The sequence below is a fragment of the Ambystoma mexicanum genome, chromosome 8 (genome assembly GCF_040938575.1).
Source record: "Ambystoma mexicanum isolate Mex_15411 chromosome 8, UKY_AmexF1_1, whole genome shotgun sequence".
NCBI lineage: Eukaryota > Metazoa > Chordata > Amphibia > Caudata > Ambystomatidae > Ambystoma > Ambystoma mexicanum.
This window is the reverse complement of record NC_090929.1, coordinates 1,187,790,234-1,187,809,618: the sequence shown is the minus strand read 5'-3', so window position 1 is coordinate 1,187,809,618 and position 19,385 is coordinate 1,187,790,234. Positions and strand designations below refer to the sequence as shown.

The 19,385-nt window shown below is 45.1% G+C and overlaps 1 protein-coding gene across 4 annotated transcripts in view; it reads left to right on the top strand.

Moving 5' to 3' along the window:
- The window catches only part of LOC138472877 (lysosomal acid lipase/cholesteryl ester hydrolase-like), a 661,393-nt gene that overhangs the window by 20,815 nt on the left and 621,193 nt on the right, over window positions 1-19,385 (top strand). For all 4 annotated transcript variants that reach the window (XM_069611276.1, XM_069611277.1, XM_069611275.1 and 1 more), the window contains exon 2: window positions 11,093-11,225. In XM_069611276.1, coding sequence (XP_069467377.1) covers window positions 11,093-11,225 — 133 coding nt within the window. The remainder of the gene's footprint in view (window positions 1-11,092; window positions 11,226-19,385) is intronic.

The window sequence follows — 19,385 nt, the reverse complement described above, 5'->3', positions numbered from 1 at the left end:
TCTTTGCCAACCACCGTGACACCTCCTTGTCAATCTCCTTCTTCTGCACCCTTACACTTTTTATCCAATTTGTCCTGAAATTTGTGCTGTAAAATGTATCATATTGACCTTGTTTTTTAAGTTTCTTGGAAGGGAAATCTCCTCGGATCCCCCTTTAGTAGTTTTGGGCTTACCCCTTTTACTTTCACTAATTTAGATGAAAACTTTTATGCTGCAGATCTTACAACGTAACAGCCACCACTGTTCACCATTATGCTTTTCATGTTCATAGATCCAGTGGTACAGCCCATGAGAGGTGTATTTGAAACACTGTGGCCCTCTATCTAATTGAGTATGACACCCCTGATACCTGATACATGCTAGATTCACAACAGCCAGCACTATAGAAAGTACTTCTGGGTGCATAAGCAACTTGAGCTTTTATAAAAGTTACTTGGGGTTTGCTATCTGGATAGAATAAAGCTGCAGGCTTTTTAATATAAACAGGCTACGGGGGAACATGGGCTTTAATGTTTCACAAAATGTTCCTCTCAATGGAGTATCAAAAACAACACTTTCTTCTAAAATTAAATTACTTTGACTTCCTTATGTGCCTTTTTAGTACACTAATGTACTGATTTTACAAAACAGACAACTGTCGTTAGAATAGTAAATTAACCTTTTATAACGCGCCTTATACCGGAGACCAGTCTCTTAGGACGGGCCAGAATTTGAACCAGTGTTGCTCAGCATTGTCTTGCTTTCAAGAAAAATTGAACTATCCTCCCGTCCCAGAATAGAATGGCTAGTTTTGTTTAATGGTGGATAACATGTATGCATTGTCTTAAACCACAGTGGTTAAAAGCTTGGCAAGGAAGACAGCCTAGGTTTGGTTTATTTTATTTTAACAAGCTATGAATAACTGCAATAAATATTTCACACACAAAACACTCCAACATAGCAAAGTGAACCATAGGACAATGTAGAATTACCTTTGACAAGAAGAGAATCGCACTGCAGCTGACCAAGTGTCATCACCGGTACTTATTGAATTACTAGAGGGGAGAAGGTGGGAATGCTAATATTAAAAACATAAGAAGAAACAGTAGAAGAAGGCACAGAAGAAAGGTCATAGATGATGGAAGCATGTGAAAAATCCATAGTGTAACACTAGGGCCAGGCTCTTTAGAATCAGTGATCTTGTCTCTTTGTAGCTTTTGAAGGTGACTTCTCCTGGTGAGGTGCAAACCTGTATCCACATTAAATGGCATTTCCCATTCTCTATAGATCCTAAAAACGTTTTATCAGGCTTCATGGTGTGCCGCAGAAAGGTTGGCGTTTGCCATGGCATCTTTGATCGATGCGAGCTTCAGCAATGGCTGGATGGGAGTATATTCATTATTAGGTTCTATCAATTGTGAAGACATCAGAAAGTAGACACAGACAACTGAGTTAAGCTTGGGTTACAAACTTTTATTAAAACAAAATTGCCCTACGCCAAGATGGGATTTCCCTATCTAACTGACACTAATGATAGTCTGTGTCAGGAAGTCCAAAGCAAATGTCTGTCGGTGTCCAAAATCTACACTTGCCCTCACGTCTGCTTGTACATAATTGGCCCCATTCTAAGTTTGCTGGTCCGGTAACAACGGTACTGGTAAGCTTTTGCCGGTACCGCTGTTACCGGACCGGCAAACTACGAGTTCTGCTCGCAGGTGCCTTCCCACCCGCCAGATTTCACCTAGAGGACGTACCAGCACCTGCAAGCAGAGCATGTTGGATGCACCGGCACCATTCACGAATGGTGCCGGTGCATCCAACTGCCCCATTGCCATTAAGCCCTGTGGGGCTCAAATGGGAATGGGGAGCATTTTTTTCCAGCTCCCGCGAATGGGCAATTACCGGGTCTTGCAGCGCCGTAATGACCCGGTAATTGCCCATTCGCTGCACCGGGGGAAAAAAAATTATAACGGCACAGCTGCCACTGGTCTCATAATGAGGCCCAATGTGTGGGGATGTCCACGTCAAAAAGTTCAGCACTTCTTCCAGCTCTTGGTTGGAAAAAGGGTTTCAGCTTCACAGTGGCATAGTACTTATCCTCTTGCAGCTTTCTCAATACTTGTTTTGCCGCCATTCACTTAGATTATCAAATATTCTCAAACCTTTTGCCACTGCTTAATCTTTCAAATTACACACTTCCTCTTGTTCTTATGGCACTTGCCAATGCTTGTTCTCTTCAGTTTAAACAGTTAATTGTTCCTTTTTTTCAGGGAACTTCACCAACTGCTTTCAATCCAATTGGTATTCAATCAAACTTGCTTTCTTTCGGTTCGGTATTCAAAAAAGTTAAATTTAATTGAAATTAGTCACATTGAATAAAGCAATAGCAAATTCCCAGTTTACGCTCCTGCTGGGTATTTGCACCCTATTCGCAGGTGTATTCACAATTTCAAAGTTCACTGTTTCCCTGGCCCTTCCTTGGCCTTGTCATTTCATTTACAGTTCGGTATTTACAAAACCCTTTCATTCAATTATTACAGCCTTCAGGTTGACGTAGTTATCAATCATCTGTATTTCAAGCTGGACCAGCATTCCGATTGCCTAAACTGTTTCTCGCTCACTCGCGAGCGATACGACCTGCAACAACCATGGGGTACACACGGCAGCATCCTGTAGTCATTCAGACTTCATTGACTCACTGGGTACACTATCTCTCCAGGTGCTTCTATCTGTGTCAGCAGGCTCTGCTGCTGTCACTGCGCCCGGCTCGGCGCGTATCATTTCCAGGATCTCCTCCACCTTGGTTTCACGGCCAGGGAGTCTCTCTGACTCCAGGAGGTAGGCAGACCTGCCCTGCCACCGGCGACTCGCGCCACAATCTGCCTCCGCTGTAATGACTCTGCAGCTCCTCAGCGCTTTGGGCGCATGTCTCCCTAGCTTCACCTCCGGCTTCTCCTCCAAGCGTTCCACAGGTGATCTCCTTAGGCTCACCCGAACTGGCCTTTTATACCACGCCTTCAGCCTCAGGTGCAGGCAATGTTCCTCTTTTGCATAAAGTCCTCTGCAGCCCTCTTCCTCGTCCCAGTACCAGAGTGATGTTTGTGTATGTCTGAGTTAATAAAGGGAGGATGTGTTGCTCTAGGTTATCTCATCCTTGTCTCTGAACCTGAATGGTGTGTATTGCGAGATGGTGTTCTGGAAAAATAGCGAATGGATTGGTAGTACCCTACACATGCCTGGGCGATATTTGACTCCTTACACAGTATCCACCATTTCCCTTTTATATCTCCCAAGGGTGCCTCAACCCCACTCCCATAGTCTCCTCCAACCAGTTGATCCTACCTGCATATCCAAAGCAACAGCCTTTCCCTCGCCACCTGGGAGGATAATATATTTGGGAAAGAACTGAGGATGGATGGGCGTGGTCAGCAGCGATGTGAGCAGAACGTGTTTCTTCTGTGCTCCCATGAAGATCTGATATTGAGAAGCCCCTCAAGCATCTAATCGAGTAAAATTGTGTTGGAAACTGAGCCAAGGCATTGCGGGAAGCATACAGAAGCTTTCCGAAAGAATAACAGTGGGTTACAAGAAGGCTGGGTGGCCGAGGACCAACGACACAGCGATGCAGCTTGACTCCCAAGATGGCGTAGCGCAGTGCACCGGCAAGCCGATTAACAGACCTGGGTCTCCACAATGTGCAGGAGTAGCAGAGCTGACAATCTCCCTAGTCACCTTGGACAGCTGGATCAGGAGAAACGTAGAGGAGGTGAGGGGCGCATGCCGTGCGAGACAGGAGTTTGGATGCCGGTGCGATCACTAGATAAACGGCTGCATCGGAGCAGATCCCCTTAGTGCAGACAGCTTGCCGCCCCTTGCACTTCATCAAGAACTGGGGGGGCAACAGTTGCGGTGGGTCGAGTGAATGCTCACATTTCCCCTTCGATGAGTAACACCCCTCGCTACCCCCAAACCCCTCAGATATTAAGTCCACAAACAAGCCTTTGGGTGCTCCGGACCCCCTCCAAGTTCTTTTGCAAACACACTGCCTTTTTGGACCAGCAGCAGTCAGCACAGCACATTTCACTGGCAAACAGAAGGCACAGTAGCCTGGGCTTAGACTAGGGCAAGGGGGTCCGGAGGAATAGAAGGAAGAGTAGGACAGCAGACGGGTGCACGCGGATGAGGACTGGTGCTGGGAGAGCATCCCCAGGGAGTACGCAAGGCATAGGAGGAAAGAGCATGCAGCCAGGACCGCAGACCTATCCACTGGAGCAACAGTACAGAGCCCGGGGCCACTGACTGAAGTGGGCGCAAGCTTGGTGAATGCACAAGGGCCTTATGCCAGAGGGGGGCAAGAAGAAAACTCTGGCAAAGCCAGGGCAAACAAAAATGGAAGCGTTTGCTAGGAAGGGGGAGGCGAAGCAAGACTCCAGAGCCACAGAGTAGATGTCAAAAGCTGAAAGCCTGGGGCAACTGCCAGAAGGTGCAGATGCTAAAATAATAGAGACGATTGCGGCCCTGAGAACGTTTGATGTAGTCCTGCATCGATGAAGTGCGGTGCAACGCAAGTCTCCTGTGGCAAGATGTACAAAACCTGGCTGGGAGAGACGGAAGGGAGAGTGACCACAAAAGACTTGCAAGTAGTAGTCCAGGAATTAACTAAGAACGTGCAGATGTTGCAAGACTCAGCGGAAGACTTGAAAGGAAGAGCACGGATGACCAACATTAGGATCATGGGACTGACAGGGAGAAGAAGGCAGGGACCCCACCACCTTTGTTGAGAACATGCTGCTCCAGGAAACTGAGCCAGGAACACTATTGCAGGGGTTTAATGTAGAGAGAGCCCACAGAGCACTAACGAGGAGACCTCCCACCGGCGCACTACCCCAGCTGATTATTGCTAAAATATTCAATTTCAGAGACAAGGAAAGAAATCTTGCCTTCTCCAGAGAAGGGGAAGAGACCTGAAGAGGCTCAGCCATACTGCCAATTTACCCAGACTATACCCTGCCTGTACAAAGGATGAGAAGCCAATTTGTTCCAACGATGGAGAGATTGCGGCAACAGGGTATCAAATGCATGCTCTTATATCCGTCTAAGCTGAAGGTAATACACAAGGGAAAGACTCTGTTCTTTGATGCCCCTGAAGAGTTAAACGCATGGATGAATGTGAATCAAATGAAGCCAGTGGAGGAGAGGGAAAACCGCACATGACACTGTCGAGAGGAGAAATATTGCAATATGTATTCAGTTCTAGATGCAGAGTCACCTGAGAAAGCTGTAGTTATGGACTGGAGCGAAACACACTGTTCCAAATATTTAGCATCCCTTTGGGATCCAGCATACTGGGGATTACTGCTCTAAGGGAGCTGGCCCATGAGAATGGCACCTTTTTCCTTTTTTCTCTTTTTCATGGGTCACCAGAGAAAGCTGTAGTTATGGACTGGAGCGAACACACTGTTCCAAATATTTAGCATCCCTTTGGGATCCAGCATTCTGGGGATTACTGCTATAAGGTAGCTGGCCCACGAGAATGGCTCCTTTTTCCCTTTTTCTCTTTTTCATTTCTTCCCTTGGGAAGAATTTGTTGATTCCGGAAGGTATTGAGCCACCAGGTTTCTAACAAAGAACTGAATGGTGGTCACATCTCTACAGAAGGGATCTGATTGGGTGGTTTATTACAGTTCAATGTTGTTTATTTTGTTTACAACCCAGCTTGATTGGATAAGACCCCAGAGGGCAGGGGTTCACAGCGAGGAAGGAGAAATGGGGGGTGGAGGACTTTGAGCGCCTACTGGGGATTAGGGGGAAGGGGAGCAAGAGGAACAATCCCAATGGCATAAGTGCCTAGAATTTCATCGTGGAATGTCTGTGGGCTGAATGCATATGTTAAAAGGGTCATGGAGGCACTATACAAGCGTATTCAAATAGTGTTGCTGCATGAGACGCATCTCACCGGAGAAAAAATGGGACCGGATCTTTCGGAAATGGGGTGGGAAGTGGTTTGGATCAGTCTACTCCAGCTATGCGAGGGGGGGGGGGGTGCTCATCTGGGTAGCCCCAAAAGTGCCCTTTCGGAAGGTGGACGTTAGCATGGACACTGAAGGGAAGTTGGTGATAGTGCATGGGTTTTTTAGATAAGAGGTTTGTCTGATAAATACCTTTGCTCCTAACGAGAATGTGTCAACTTTCTTCTATTCCCTGTACAAAAAGCTAAACCCCTAACGAGGGATGACTTGGATTTGGGGTGGAGACTTTAATTGTACTTTGACTCCTGAGCTGGATAGATCAGATGGTAGGCATGCAACTCCGTCCCTGCCAGCAAGGGTCCTAAAGACACTATTGGCGGAGCTAGACCTGTATGAAATCTGGCAATGGTTGATGGGATCTTGGAGAGAGTACTCGTACTATTCAAGCATGCCTAGCATTTATATGCACAGCGACTACTTCTTCACAGGGGTAGACCAGCTGCGGGATTATGTTGGGGCCTCCTATGAAGGTAGGACGTTATCTGATCATTCCCCACTGACCGTGAAATGTGTATTGTATTAAACCAGCTCAAAGCCCACATGGAGGTTGCGAGCAGAGGTCTTGTGAGATGGTCCTTTCCGGGAGTGATTGGCACTACAAATTGAAGAATACTTTAGCATTAACAAGGGGAGTGTGGAAGGTAGGGGGTCCTTGTGGGATGCCTTTAAAGTAGTGATACAGGGGGCTGCCATAGCAAAGGCGGAAGGTATCGAGAAAGAGCTGCAGCCAAGTTTGGCAGACACTAAAGAGAAAATCAAAATTGAGGAGAGGGCACACCCGAGGGAAGGGAAGACGGGGATATGCTTTTTAAGCTTGGGCAGGACTGTCTAGAACAATGGCAGCGATTGGGGGGAAAATACAGCTTTGCAAGATACTCGGAGAAGCTATATGGGCAGGGGGACAAGCCAGGTAGAATATTGGCGTGGCTTTTTAGGGGGTGCGGATAGTCGTGTGGGGAACACCGAAATAGCGGATGAATGCACAGAATTGTGGAGGTGCCAGAAACAAATTAACAAGGCTTTCAGGAGATTTTATCAGGTATTGTACAGTGAGGCATAAGATAGTAGACAGGAGAAGATTGTGGAACCTCTGATGGATATATGTTTGCCAACCGTGAGTGTAGAACAAGCACAAGCACAGGAACTGGATGTGCCACTTGTGATCCAAGAAATACGAGCAGTGATTGCTGCACTACCCACAGGTAGGGTGCCAGGGGGAGACAGCCTGCTGGCTGAACTCTTTTTAAAGAGTTCGTAGATGAGATAGCCCCAAGGCTGCTGCAGACCTTTGAGGAGGCGTATGAGATGGGTAGACTGGCCAGTAGTATGGAAGAATCCATCATTCCGATCCTGAAGCCTGGAAAGGAGGAGAGATATTGTGAGTTGTACCAACCGATATCGTAATCAATCAGGATAACAAGATTCTCAAGGTGGGACTGGCGAACAGATTACAGAGGGTTATTGGGGAAACTGATCCACCCGGATCAGATGGGATATGTCCCTGGGAGGGCGACATCTGAGAATTTAAGGAGGTTGCACGCTATAATGGATGCGATGCAGGGGTGGTGGTGGCAATGGAAATTGATTCCGTTAGATGGGAGTGGTTGTTTGCCTCCTTGGAAGTCTTTGGAATGGGAAAGAGGTTCATGAAGTGGATTAGAATGCTTTATTCTATGCCGAGAGTGAGTGTATGGACAGGTAAATGTGTCGGAGCAGTTCCCCATTAGAAGAGGTACTAAACAGGGGTGCCTTCCGTCCCCCATGTTGTATGTCTTGGCCTTAGAACCGCTAGCAGTGTTTCTGAGGAAGGAGTTTAGGGACACAGGACTCCTGCTAAATGGGGTACATCATGTGGTCTCGCTTTAAGTCCAGAAGATAACCTGGCGCCCTGCCTGGAGGTGCTAGAGAATTTCGCAAAGCTGTCAGGGATAGCATTCAGTAGGCTGGAAGAGATAGGGTTACCACCCCCTTTGTTTGCTCTTCTCATAGGTTCTTCCTGATCCCTGAGGGTGGTACTCCCATAAATCGAATCTCTCCTAATTCTTTAAATTAGACTAGCATTCAGTAGGGCAAAATCCTGTATATTTCCGTTAGTGGGATGGATGGGAGTGGCAGATTCAAGTCTTCTAAATCTTGAGCTACAGTGGAATGTAAATACGGTCAGATACCTCGGAGTCAACATATATCATGATACAAAGATCATCCATCGAGGAAAACACGTTCAAGGCAAAAACTGGGCTAGTATATTCTATTTGGTTTTGGGAGAAACTGCCCTTCTCAGTGATGGGCAGGATTGCACTGCTGAAAACTGTGGCACTGCCCTGCTTGCAGTCTCACTTCCTGAATGTTCTGTATCTTATCCCAAGGTCATTCTTTAGGAGCTTGAATACGGTGGTATTAAGCTTTATATGGGGATCAAGAAGGCGCTGGGTGGCCCTGGACAACCTATGCAGAGATTACGAAGCTGGAGGAGTGAGACTTCCCCATTTTGAGCTGCATTACCTGGTTGGACAGCTACAGCTGGTTGGTTGGCGGATGTGGAGACGGTGGAGCACACACACTTCTCAGTGCAAACATGACCCCATATTTACTGCAAGGGGCGATATGGCTAGAGGGAGGCCGGGTTGAAGATCCCCTGCACCTCTTACAGTTGGTTAGGAGAATCTGGATTTGGACCAAGGCACTATTAAAATGAAAAGAACCCTACTGTCCCCATGTCCCCCTGGCAGCGATATATGGTGGAAATACAGAAGACTTAGCCCAGATCAGGTCGCAATGGGAAAGCAGAGGATTAATACCGGTGGGAGATCTGTTCTCATAAGAAGGGCTCCTGAAGTTCCAAGAGATTGAGGAAGAGTATGGAGTGGGTAGAGGACAATTCTTGGCACAGTCTAAATAATACACAAAGTAAAAAAAGCGATGGAAGGGTCACCCGTGCACCCTCGGAGGAAGATGTGTAATTGGGCTTCTATATGTCATCTCTGAGGGAGGGCATGGAGTGTCTAGAATGTATCCAGGGTTGCTGGGGGCAATATCTAAATAAAGGGGAAGGTGCAAATGGGAGACAGATCTAGATAGAGAATTTACGGAACCGGTATGGGCTGGGGTGTTGATGTATCTGAAAAGTGTCTTGTAAAATGCGCGGTTAAAGTTGATGCAGCTGCATGTGCTCGCTAGGGCATATATGAAGCTACCTTTTTATATGACAAGATGCACATGTTTTGGACGTGCCGGGTAATTGGAGAGTTCTGGCGCGAAATGGAAGCATGGCTTGAAGGAAGAGGGTTGACAAAATATGCATGGACCCCGGAAGCTTGTTTGCTGGGACTATTTAAAGACCCTAAGCGTGCCAGACCTGAAAATAGGCTGATAGACCTAGTGCGAGTGTTGGTGGCATGGAAATCAGAGGCAGGCCCAAGCATAGAGAGATGGTGGGGGGATCTGGAACGTTGGTCCATGGCTGAACAAATTGGAAAAGGAGAAAACCTTGAGAATCTGACGACCTGGAATGCCCTGCTGCAGACATTGTATAGCTCCCCAGACGACCCACCCCCCCTGAATTCTCACAAAGGAGAAGTGCAATTATGTGAAAGAAGAAGGGGGAGTGAGAATATGCTGCAGCACAGTTAGACCAGAAAGACGAGAGCAGGATGAGGAACGAGAACTGGGGAACCTCCTGTGAAGTACAAGCTGTGGATGTTATTGTTTTAGATGTGTTGGTTATTGGTGAAAACGGGGACGGGGAGGAGGGTTTTCATGGAAAACAGAATATGGCATACTGATCATAATTGTACTGTGATGGAACATGCGCACTATGGAATAATAATACAATTCAAAAGGTTTAAAGGATAAGCAGAGCTAAAAAACAAAAAAAAAGTGAGGATACCTTCAGATTTCTCACACAATTTACATTGCACCGATTCTTACTAGTCTCTTTTCCTTAACCCTTGTATGCAGTTGGTTTTTGTATATATGTATCTATGTTGACTTTTAACGAAGATGATTTTTAACAAAGAAGGTGCTACATATTGGGGCACTTTATTTTGTAGTACTTATCATAAAGAGTACTAGAAAGTATTTTCATAATTTTCATGCATTATTATGATGTAATAAAACATTAAGCTCCATCTAGGATTTCCACATAGCTGAGAAGGTCACTAGGGTTTCATGTTTTGTAATGTTATTACCCAGAGCACCATAGTGGCCTAGAACTGGGTCTCTCAATTTGCTTACAGAGGAACCTTAATTACCAGGCTTTTAAAGGGTAAGGGCACAGCCACTTCTGTGTGCCTTGGGGAGACCCAGAGTAGACTTTCCTTGGTAAATGAACACTTTTTTGTCTCTTTGTTAACACTTTATCATCAATCCAGTCTTTCCTCCGTGGCTATTCTGGGTGTCAGTTTCCCCCAGATGCTCATTTAGGACAACTCGCTAACCTTCGCTCTCCTGGTCGCTGTCTATTGATTCAAGGTTAGGCCATCAAGAGGTACTCTTACCTGCACTAACAGAGAGGGTGCCTGGGCTCTCCATAACGAGGTAGCCCTCTGTCACAGGTTTTGCATGAGCTCGGATCTGCCACAGTAATTTTGGCAACCCTTGCTGCAGCTCTCCATTTTCCTTTTACTACAAACCCTTCCACTTACCCCTGGCATCTGCCATTATCTCCTCACCAGATTAGGACACTTCCAGAACTGGATCAGTCAATCCCTCTTCCTGAAATGGCCAGGCTGTTTCTGGGGCTATAAAAGCACTATATTTATCTGCAGAAAACCTTCTGTGACTCCATTAGCCCTTTGCTTAAAGGTACATTCTGATACTCGGACAGGGTCCTTAATGTAATCTAAACACATGCAGTACCAACCCTTGTGTGTTTCACTCTGAGCTGCTGGTTATGCTAATAATTCTCAAAGGGGTGTTCCATCTACACAATGGTTGCTCTTCAACATGAAAGCACCGCTCTGTATTGCCTGTTACACGGCCAGTTATTTGGCTTTTTATGTTCAGAGCTGCCTAATACACTCCTTAAAAAGAAAGTGTGTTCTGCTGTAAACTATACTAATTCATACATGTATTATCTTACACAGTTCGAGGATGTGGTTTTTTATTGCTGTGATGTGCCTAATCCAAAAGGTTGTAGTCTCAGAAGAGCTGTTGAGGCAGAGAAAAGATCTTGGACGGCTTGCATATGGTGCAGACCCTGAATCATCAATGAATGTGGTGAGTATAAAGTAAATTAAGTAGCATTCCTATGTCATCCTTCCACTGGTACTGAAAAGCTGAAGGCTATCTGAGCTTCTTGTCTATGTAAACTCTTAAAAATGTGAGTACCTACATTTCTCTACAATTATTGTGGTACAGGCCGTTGTATAAATGCAAATAGTGGTAATTTCTTCATTATGGATTTGGGTCTTGCAGGGTCTTATTCCACTCTCTCCTAGTATGCCCAGCTATACTTCTGCTTCTCAGTAAGGTCCTCCTCTGCTGACATGAAAGGAAAATAAATATCACATTCAAAACGGCAAGCTCCTTCTTTATTCTGCCCTCCTGATTGGTTGTCCTATGGCAGGGTTCTGCACATTGCAGCTCTCCATTTTGTAAGGAGCTCATGGTGGCAACAGTGAAGACAGACACAAGTGATCACAGTTTAAGGGTGTTCATTAAACTCTATGCAGATTGGATAAATGGCTAATCTAAACCTAAATCTAAAATGGGAGCAAGTGTCGACCATCAAATGAAAATAAGGCAGTCCTAGTGGTGACCTGTCAAATATAAAAGGGCCTATACTAAGAAACCTATTGCCAAACCTTACAACTAATACGAAAAGGGTGTGCGATAGTTTTCAAGAAAAGAAAGAAGTGTTCACAAATAATATGTCAGGATGCGGTAGCTGGGGTCTCCCTTCCCCACGTTTTAAGCACCGGGTATGGTGGGATTTTGGAGCACAGTACACTCTCGAGCTTCCCCAGCACGAGACGACGGGTCTGCTAGCAGCTGTCAGGGTCGTCAATGGCCAAGTCTCGTTTCTCTTGAAAGTCTCTTGCCTTCGAAGGCCTGACGTATTCAACTAACAAACGTTCCTTCGAGAAAAATAATGAAGTTCAATTTCCAATGTTCACTGGGTGATGTGTTCACCCCTGGGTCCCCCTCTTCTGGGCGCTGACCCCTCTTTACTTTCAGCCTCCCGCCTCTGGTTTCACTATGGCTTTAACTTCTTTCTTAAATCTTAATGTCTTTTCAAATAGTTCATAATGAGCATCCCTCTACCGGGTTCACGTTTGTCAACACACTGTTTCTCGGGACCCAAGACTTCGCCCGTCTTTATCCGCATGCCTCGGTCGGGTTCACTCTTGACACTCGTTAGCATCCCTTTTCCGACTTCACTCTTGCCATCTTCATTCACTTTGCTTTGCTTTCAATAATTGCAGGATTCACTTCCCTTATTTTCTCTACAGTTCTTAGGTCAAAGGCTTTCGACTGTACAGGGATTTTGCTTGACCTCCTGTATGACCACTTTGACCTATCTTGGCCGCTCTCCTACGGCCTTCTGGTATCTGTAGTTTCATTCAAACAGGGATCGACCAGAGTCTCGAGTTAGCACCCATTTGGTGTCGGTTCCCTCTACAGCTGGTCTCCCCTTTAACACTTTTACAGTTCTTTGAACTTAGTTGAACTTGCCACTTTGCGAGTTTCATCCACCACAGCCCGGCTCTTATCAGCTCTCCCCTCGACGCACAGGCTGTGATGAACCGCTTGGATTTCCTCTTAACTGGAGTCAAAGCTGGTACCACGGTAGCAGGAGTTTCCTAGCTCCCGATTATCAGCGTCGACCCGCTCTGTGTACCGTTAACATCTGTTGCAGCACACTTGGGCTATTGTCCTCGGTCCTATGATTCCCTCTGCGGAGGCTTGGCGGGTCTGCGTCGAAAAGGGAAAGGTAATGTGTCTCCTTGTCAGCCTCTAGATATTCGCTCCCTTCCTCCTCCTCTTGAACTTCCGGACCTGGGTAGCTGTCTTGTTGTGCGGTCTGCCTTGCTCGTATTGTGCTCTTTTGCTCCACCTTTTATCCTTGTGGGGAATGGAAAGGGCCATCGGGGGTGTGTGATTTTGATCAATTGCCTGACTCTTGTATTGGGACATGTCAGTATATGGCTCTGGCATCTCTTGCATTTTGTGCAAAGGTGTTTGTGTCGGAAAAGGGGGGGGGGCAGTGTTTTGGAATGACCTACGTGGTAGGATGGGGGAAAAGGTGTTGAAGAAAGGGGGATACCGTGTCTCACCCTTTGGTCTCCCATTCCCCGAGGACCCCCCACCCAGGTGATCCACCTTCACTGGTCCACCCCCAAGAACTGGATCCAATAGCAGCAGCCGTGTCCTGACCACCTGTATGACAGATCCCCGGGGACTAGTCAAGGAGACACCTTCACAATATGTTTTGGAATAAGACTCCCATAACCCTTAACCATTGACTGCGCTGGCTAGGACTGGTGGTTAAAGTCCAAAACATCTGGAGAGTCAAAGGTTGCAGGCCCCTGCCCTATGATTTCCTTACCACCAATCCAGTCTTGAGGGTGTGTCCTGTGAAGCCTTCCCTTCTCATCTTGGGCTCTGTTTGGCCTCTTTCTCTTGTTTCGGTGTCTCCTCCGCACTGCAGTCCCAGGTGAGTGGGATTTCCCTTTGGTTTCCTCCCTTCTCCTTTGCCAGTTGGAGCCTCTTGGATTCCCAGTCCGGGCTGAAGGGCTCCCCCTCCCTTTTCTCGAATTTGGGCCACTCGGTGTTCCTCCCTCTGCTTCTGCTTTGCCACGGGGCTCTTGACTTTGGCCCTCAGTCCCTGCAGTTTCTGGGAATCCAATGTCGCTTGGTGTCCATACACCTACATCGTCTATTTCCCTGGTGCCGATGACTATTTCCCATGTGCAGAAGGCATGCATGTTTTTTTTCCCCTTCATGGGGCTGAGGCCGAGCAAAGTCTCCTCTTCTGGTGTCCCGCTGTGGGGCTGGGGCCAGGCCAGCCCTCCTTCAGGTGTCCCGTCGCGTGTCTGGGGGCAGGCCGGCCCTCCTACTGGTGTCCTGTTCTGGGGTTTCCCTTGTGGTTTCTCACCCAGTTCCTCACAGTGAACTCTATCCTTAGTCCACTTCTCTTCACTCTCTGTATACTTCAGCTCTTGACCCCCTGATCTCCTCTTAACAGCTCTCCTATCAACTTAGATCTTCTCCTTTCCCTCCTTATCTGGCAGGCTGTTATCAAAAATGTCAAACTGTCCCTCCATCATCAAATATTGGATGGCATCTCACTTGATCATTCTCAACTCCTCTAAGACTGAAGTTCTTTACTTCCGAGCCAAACAGACTACCTTTTCCTCTCCCCATCTTCTTCTCTCCTCAGTACCTTATTTACTCTGCTTCTACTTGTAACCTTGGTGTCATCTTCGACCCATTTCACAACTTTTCACCCTTCATCTCCAAATCTGCAAGTGCAGCCAGACTCAACCACCACAATATAAGAACAGCCCAACATCTTTTTCCTTTCAATATTGCTAAACTTATTTGGGAAAATGAGGGCAAAAGGATAGCACCTGACTCAGCAGCCGAGAGCTAATTGTGTGATTGCCTGTTGTAAGTGATTTCAATCCGGCACACACCAAAGTCACGCCCAGCATGTAGTGCACAAATTAAACCCTTCTTTATTTTTATCTATAAATTCAATATTCGGAACGATATACCACTCCTATCAGGCTAGTTTGCAAAGGTAAATATTTATTTATGTATTTGGAATTTAAATCACAATATATTTTAATAGGTAACAACAATCACTAATGGGGTGACGGAACACTGAATAATATCTTTAATGCACTAGGAATCAGGTAATGAGCATAGAAACAAATGCAGCACAGAAAATAATATTTTGGGTTGGTTTGGAACAGATAGCACTATGGTTAGGGGTTCCCCCTGCAACACCCCTCAAACCCCCAATAGTCAATTAAATAGATGTGAGGAGAGAGCAGGTATTCAGGAATAGCACAAATCAAACAGAATATCACTCCTACCTTTCCCTTTCAAACACAAGAGAAAAACGGAATTGACTTTTCAGCTGTCAGAATGGCTTTGGAATTGTCTTTGGAATTGACTGAGCAAAAACACCAAATTGGGTCAAAAATACTTAAATTATTATAAATCCCTATGGGAGCCGCTTTGAACAGTTGCACACAATCGCAAACGATTTAGTCCAAAGAAAACATTCGAAATCTCAAAGTCAAAGTAGGAAACAAGTTAAAGCTAATTCACACGTGTATAACCTTTCAGGTGTTGGGTTCTATGGATAGCTTAGGATGTTAGGTACAAGTAGGAGTTGAAACTTCTATCATAAAAACTGAGGGAGTTATATAGGTTTTAGTAAGCGTTGATTTTGCAAAATAGGCGCAAGAAGGGAAAACAGAAATGCACTTTTGAAAATAACAGATGGGTTTGATTACACTAGATTATGTCCTCCCCTTAGTCTCTCCCTGCAGTCCAGGAGTAAACCCCTCCCTTGGGGAGTTCCTTGCAGGAGCAGTTTACGACCCCTTTCACACCTCCGTTTCCTGGGCTGAAGGGTCTGCTATTGTTCATTCTCTTTCTGTAGACAAGATTCTGTCCTAACCCACAATTATCATCTACCAGTGAGTTTCTGCTGAGCGAATTTCCCCTCCTCTTGGGAGAAACCTATTTTTCCACTTCGAAAGGGTTGCAGCTCAGCCAGGCTAATTTATTCTTAATAAAAAGATATAGCAGAAACCAAACTTGTTGTATCAAACATAAATACCTTACTTTCTTAGCTTTAAATCTGTGGGATCAAAAACACAACTGAGATCGGTATTCCTTTTAGCAACAATCCTTTTATGTTTGCTAATCCGGCAGACTTTTAATTTAGATACTTTGAAGTTTCATCAGGAGCTCATCTGACAGCTGTCATTCACAGGTAGCCCAGGGTACTGCACACAGATTTTGACAGAGGCTGTCAGTTTACAGACAATCCAGTTTGTCTGAGGAAATGTTTTACTCTTTACACTTTAGGACTTTATATATTCGCATGCATCATTAGATTACATGAATTTTAGCGCCAAGCAAGATTTTGAATGTTGAGAGGTGTTGTGTATAGGCATTTTGGAGTTTTTAGCAACAAAGCAAATGTCATTTATAGGCACATTTTGGAGTTTCATTTGCAAAATGCTGCTTCTCTATCTGCACTCTGTTTACTGGTCATGGAGCCCACTAGCACATTTTCCGCAGGGTGTGCTCTATTCCACCACACATGCACCATGGGTGGCAGGTTGTGCATCCATCTTTTTGTGTGTTTGAGAACACGTTTTTTTGTAGGTTTTTGGTGCACACCAGAGTTTTGCCGCCATTGTTACTGTTTTTTGCACCATGACTATCGAGAGTAGTGCCGTATAGCACAGCAGAGTCGGTCAATACAACCCACACTGTCCTTGTCCCTAATACAGTCAGTTTTGCCCTGAGCCCTCGATGTGCAGTCTCGCCTTGTTGAAGCCTGTATGTCAGACTTCCAGGCATATAGCTGGCCATGTGAACGGACAACAATGCTCAATTCTTTTACTTGTATTTATCAGAAACTTTGTGTACTGTTCCAGGGACTCACCTGCTATAGAAAATGACAAAATATATCCATTAAACGTATTTGAAGAAACATGTAGAGAAAGTGGGCTTGCTACACTGGGACTGTTTTAAAAAATACCTATTCTCTAAAAAGAGTAAACTTTGAAAATATAATTTGCTATAGAAAAAATTAGTCATCCACAAGGAGTAAGAAAACAGTATAGAACACAAAATGAACCGCTCAGTCGGTTTGTGGGATGTATTTACCCATGCATCCGAGCCATACCTCAAAACTGTGCAGTACTGACATGGAAAACATCATGATGGCCAGAGCTTCCCAGAAAATGCACAGGGAAATGCATGAAGAATAGGCTGCCACTCATTTTTGCCGATGTTATGGGCACAGAAGGACGCTGCCTAAAACCACCATTGGACTACCCGCACAGTAGTCTGAGACCATTGGGAATGGCAATGCTGATTGCCAAATGCAACCTAGAATGGTGGGGAATTCATTTCTTAAATCTCAAAAATGGGTGCAGTACCAGTACTCACCACTATCCAAAAGCCGGCAATTTAAAACAACACCAGATTTTACTTTTTTGTGTAAAAATGAATGAACCCAAAGCAGGCTAAAGAAAGACTTACTGAGAGGTGGATCCAATGTAAAGTTATATCCTGAAGTGACTTGAAGGTGTATAACAAGACTGGCTGACCTGTGGATTTCAGCAGTTTAAGTAAATTTGGACTGAAAGACACTACAAATCTAAATGTTTAAATTGACTGAGTGACCTACTTTTGAGTGTCACATAGGTTGCAATTGTTTAAATGTCATAGTTTTAAACTTAGAATCCGCATTCTAGCTGCATATGTGAAAATGTTTAGTTTTATTTGAATGCAGAAACTGGGGAACAGAAATGACAGCTTAAAGAGATTCCAATTTGCCTGGCAACTACCCCCATCAGGAGTGAAACTTGAGTCACAGCTGTGTTCCCAGGCCTAGCTGCCCTTTTGCTGCTCACACTAAGGATATGCCATCTATCTGATAATTGAATTACCTGTGCTCTGCAGGAGAGTGAACAAAGCCCTCTTCACTCAGGCAAAGGTTTTATTACGCAGTCGTAAAATGTAGCTTCCTCTTGGCAGGAGCTGGGAGGGGCACTGCCTGTGAGAGCAAGCTGGCTTGGCAGAACTGGATTAACCAGTATTTCTACCTTGTGCTGAGAGAAAACCACACCCCTTTGTAGCCAGAATATTGTTTAGAAAAAGATTAATAACTCATGGTGCGGACATGTGAAAATTTTATAAATGATACCATAATTCTTGTGATTTTTCTGCCCACATTTTAAGAGGTTTTTCGACCCGGTGGCGTGTTCAGGGGGGTTTTAGCGGAAAAGTGGATATTACTCTAAATGTATGCATGTTAAAAATCTGAAACTTCATCAGTTAATGTCCGTACTCCCTGCGCACATGTATGTAAAGTTGGGTCAATGTCAGAAAGTGAAAAATCAGTTAAAAAGTCAATTATGTGCCATTTCTGAATGCAAGCTCTTAGAAACAGCAGATTTGGACAGAGACATGGCTAAATTCAGCCACACCATGTATATGTAATTTCAAGCAACTGTGTAACTGTGAAATATGTCTTTTATTATCAAATATAGAATGTGTGCAATCTGACAGAGGAGTGTCCTATCTGCAAGCCATAAAATGACATCCCTCTGACTCACAGTTCAGTCACCAATCAAATGAGAAATGGAAGTTTGACCAATTAGAAGCTGAGAGAGAGGTAGGGTCAGTGATGCTAGAACACACCCACATTCTAAACACATAAAAGCAGACAGACAGGACAGATAGGGACCTTTAATTCCATCTGCAGCGGGACGCTCTGCCGGAAAAATCCATACTTTACCTCCATCAAACCTCCAGAGAGCCAAACTAGAGACTTCAATCTATCCAGAACTAAGAGACCAGACCAGAGAGAAAGCAGTGCTGTACCCAGAGAGACCCAGACCAGCAGAGAGAGCTGACCCAGATCACTGTGAAGTGCAGAGGCCAGACCAGACCAGAGTCCAGTCTAAAACCCTGACCAGATCCGTGATGAGGCCCATTTCACTCAAGAATATAGTGTGAGTACCTAGAAAACTGTGCAGAACCAATCTCCTAGTTAAAATAATATAATTCAATCCATTTTTAACCTAAGTAGAACTGCAGCTTAGCAATTGTGTTATCCTGCCATCATTTTTAAAGCTGAAAAAGTGTGCGTTTAAAATTTCAAATCTGAAAAACGACCTTCACAAAATCGCTCATATCTCCGCAACCGTTTGTGCTAGAGACTTGCAATAACTTTTATTTGAAAGCTTAGAATCTTAGCTTTGAATCGCACCTAGAACTGCATTCCTACCCCTTATAGTTTTACCGCAATCGCGGAACACGCATCCGCGAATTTTGCCGCGATTTGCAAATTTCTTCACATGTAAAAACTGCTGCTGCTTGCCTTCCATTTGCCAGAAATTCGTTTAACCTGCTAACTATCCCTGCCCCATTGCTAGTGTGAGCCTGGACTAATATTAACTAGATACCACTCACCCTGAACCTCTGAAAGGGAATTAAAAAGCATTTCCAGCATATTTCTCATCCATTGCTAGCACATATCAAAGCATTTGGGCCTGTGTTTTCAAAACTCCTATCTGTGTTTTAAACTTCTGTTGTCTAAGCTTGGGGGGGATTGAACTGATTACATTGATTGCATTTCTGAGAACTGCGTGCTTTCCTCCCATTCCCTTGCAT